Source organism: Penaeus japonicus, unplaced genomic scaffold (genome assembly GCF_977035675.1).
Source record: "Penaeus japonicus unplaced genomic scaffold, GWHDUDI00000001_assembly GWHDUDI00000012, whole genome shotgun sequence".
Lineage (NCBI taxonomy): Eukaryota > Metazoa > Arthropoda > Malacostraca > Decapoda > Penaeidae > Penaeus > Penaeus japonicus.
The window spans coordinates 16,629,125-16,631,624 of record NW_028234414.1 but is presented as its reverse complement, the minus strand read 5'-3'; the positions used below and the strand labels follow the sequence as shown (position 1 = coordinate 16,631,624).

The following is a 2,500-nucleotide window of genomic DNA, read 5'->3' as shown; positions in this document are numbered from 1 at the left end:
ATCTAGCCAGTGGGAGCAGCATTAGGCAAAGATTATCTCCGGCCCAAATGGGTTAACAACAGATCATATATTGCTATTTAACTTCAACTTTGGTTTTTACATTTCAAGACATTTTGACCCACCTGTTCTAGGTTCTGGTTTGCTCCTTCAGGACCAACTGGTATGATAAGCCTTCCACCAGGGGCAAGCTGATCAACAAGTGCTTGAGGCAGAGTTGGAGCTGCAGCCCCAACATGAATAGCATTAAATGGTGCTTCTTCCTTATGTCCTAGTCGACCATCGCCAACTGAAACAAAAATCTTAGTTCATTATCACACACACTGTGTTTAAGGCACCCTAAGCTTTATCAATTTGAAAAACAGTAATATTTTTCCAAAACAATTTTTTTTTTTTTCACACAAACTAATTCACTTTGAAAATTCGTGAATATCTGCCTGAAGCTTGTGCAAAATAGTTAAGAAACATCTTTTGCATCTAAATCTAAATTTGACTCAAATCAAATGTTGATGAACTTACACACAGTGTGTTCTCGGAAATCTATATGCTTAATCATTACAGTAGAATATTAAACATAGTGAAACTTTCAATGGTTTCTTTTAATGAAATCCCTTAGTTAAATGTTACCATATAATCAATAAGTGAGATGTTGTTATTCCATTATTATTCAACCCTTTACACAAAACTTTTAAGTAACAAAAAGTATTGAATTCTGCATTATCTATAATACATTCCACAATAATTCACTGAACAAAGACCTTTTACAAATGCTCATTAGTGTTGACAAAGCTTCACAAGTGTACCATCTTAAGACTTGCCAGTGCCATATTGACAATTAATAACTCAAAGAGAGGAAAAAAACATCAATCCTCTGTGTGCACATTGCCCCATTGAATCATTAAAAAAAATACTAACCAACAAGTTTTACTGTGCCTGCTGACAAGAGATCTGGGCTATCCTTTTGAATGTTGTCTTGAGCAAATTTGACAAGCTCTGGTATGTGGTCAATACCTACAGCTTTGCCACTTTCACCAACCTACACAAATAGAAAAGTTCACAATGAAAGATCAATAATTTATTATAAAATATTGATATGAAGAAGAAGAAGAAGAAGAAGAAGAAGAAGAAGGAGAAAAAGAAGAAGGAGAAGGAGAAGGAGAAGAGGAAGACGAAGGAGAAGAAAAAGAAGAAGGAGAAGGAGAAGGAGAAGGAGAAGGAGAAGAGGAAGCAGAAGAAGAAATAGAAGAAGAAGAAGAAGAAATAGAAGAAGAAGAAGAAATAGAAGAAGAAGAAGAAGAAGAAGAAGAAGAAATAGAAGAAGAAGAAGAAGAAATAGAAGAAGAAGAAGAAGAAGAAATAGAAGAAGAAGAAATAGAAGAAGAAGAAGAAGAAGAAATAGAAGAAGAAGAAGAAGAAATAGAAGAAGAAGAAGAAGAAATAGAAGAAGAAGAAGAAGAAGAAGAAGAAGAAGAAGAAGAAGAAATAGAAGAAGAAGAAGAAATAGAAGAAGAAGAAGAAGAAATAGAAGAAGAAGAAGAAGAAATAGAAGAAGAAGGAGGAGAAGGAGGAGAAGGAGGAGGAGGAGGAGGAGGAGGAGGAGGAGGAGAAGGAGGAGAAGGAGGAGGAGGAGGAGAAGGAGGAGGAGGAGGAGGAGGAGGAGGAGGAGGAGGAGGAGGAGGAGGAGGAGAAGGAGAAGAAGAAGAAGAAGAAGAAGAAGGAGAAGAAGAAGAAGAAGGAGAAGAAGAAGGAGAAGAAGAAGGAGAAGAAGAAGGAGAAGAAAAAGGAGAAGAAAAAGAAGAAAAAGGAGAAGAAGAAGGAGAAGAAGGAGAAGAAGAAGGAGAAGAAGAAGGAGGAGAGAAAGAAGAGGAAGGAGAGGAAGAAGAAGAGGAAGGAGAGGAAGGAGAGGAAGGAGAGGAAGGAGAGGAAGGAGAGGAAGGAGAGGAAGGAGAAGAAGAAGAAGATGAAAGAGGAGGAGAAGAAGAAGATGGAGGAGGAGGAGAAGGAGGAGGAAAAAGAAAAGAAGAAGGAGAAAGAGAAGGAGGAGGAGGCAGAGGAGAAAGAGAAGGAGGAGAAAGTGGAGGAGGTGGAGGAGGAGGAGGAGGAGAATAAGGAGGAGGAGGAGAAAAAGAAGAAGAAGAAGTAGAAGTAGAAGTAGAAGTAGAAGTAGAAGTAGAAGAAGTACAAGTAGAAGCAGAAGAAGAAGAAGAAGAAGAAGAAGAAGAAGAAGAAGAAAAGAAGAGAGAAAAAACAGTTATGGTATAGTCAAATGGCTATGGTATAGTGAAATTTCAGCTAATGACTAGTATTCATATAACTGTCATGAGCATTACTTTGTAATTTGTATTAGGAAAGCTATAGTGAGCTTGCTCCTGACACATAAAACTCTACGAAGAATATGAAAGAATCAATATAAAGCTTGTCTGCTATTTCAGTATTCTGAAAATTGCTTGAAGCCTTACCATGTTTGCAAACTTTTCAATTGCTTTTCCTCTTAGCCTAAATT

General features: G+C 37.3%; 1 protein-coding gene across 10 annotated transcripts in view; it reads right to left on the bottom strand.

Moving 5' to 3' along the window:
• LOC122259326 (protein-L-isoaspartate(D-aspartate) O-methyltransferase) overlaps positions 1 to 2,500 on the bottom strand; it is a 26,071-nt gene that overhangs the window by 13,494 nt on the left and 10,077 nt on the right. For all 10 annotated transcript variants that reach the window (XM_043026033.2, XM_043026031.2, XM_043026029.2 and 7 more), the window contains exons 5-6: positions 913 to 1,033; positions 123 to 286 (exon numbers count right to left, since the gene is read on the bottom strand). In XM_043026033.2, the coding sequence (XP_042881967.1) occupies positions 123 to 286; positions 913 to 1,033 (285 nt within the window). The remainder of the gene's footprint in view (positions 1 to 122; positions 287 to 912; positions 1,034 to 2,500) is intronic.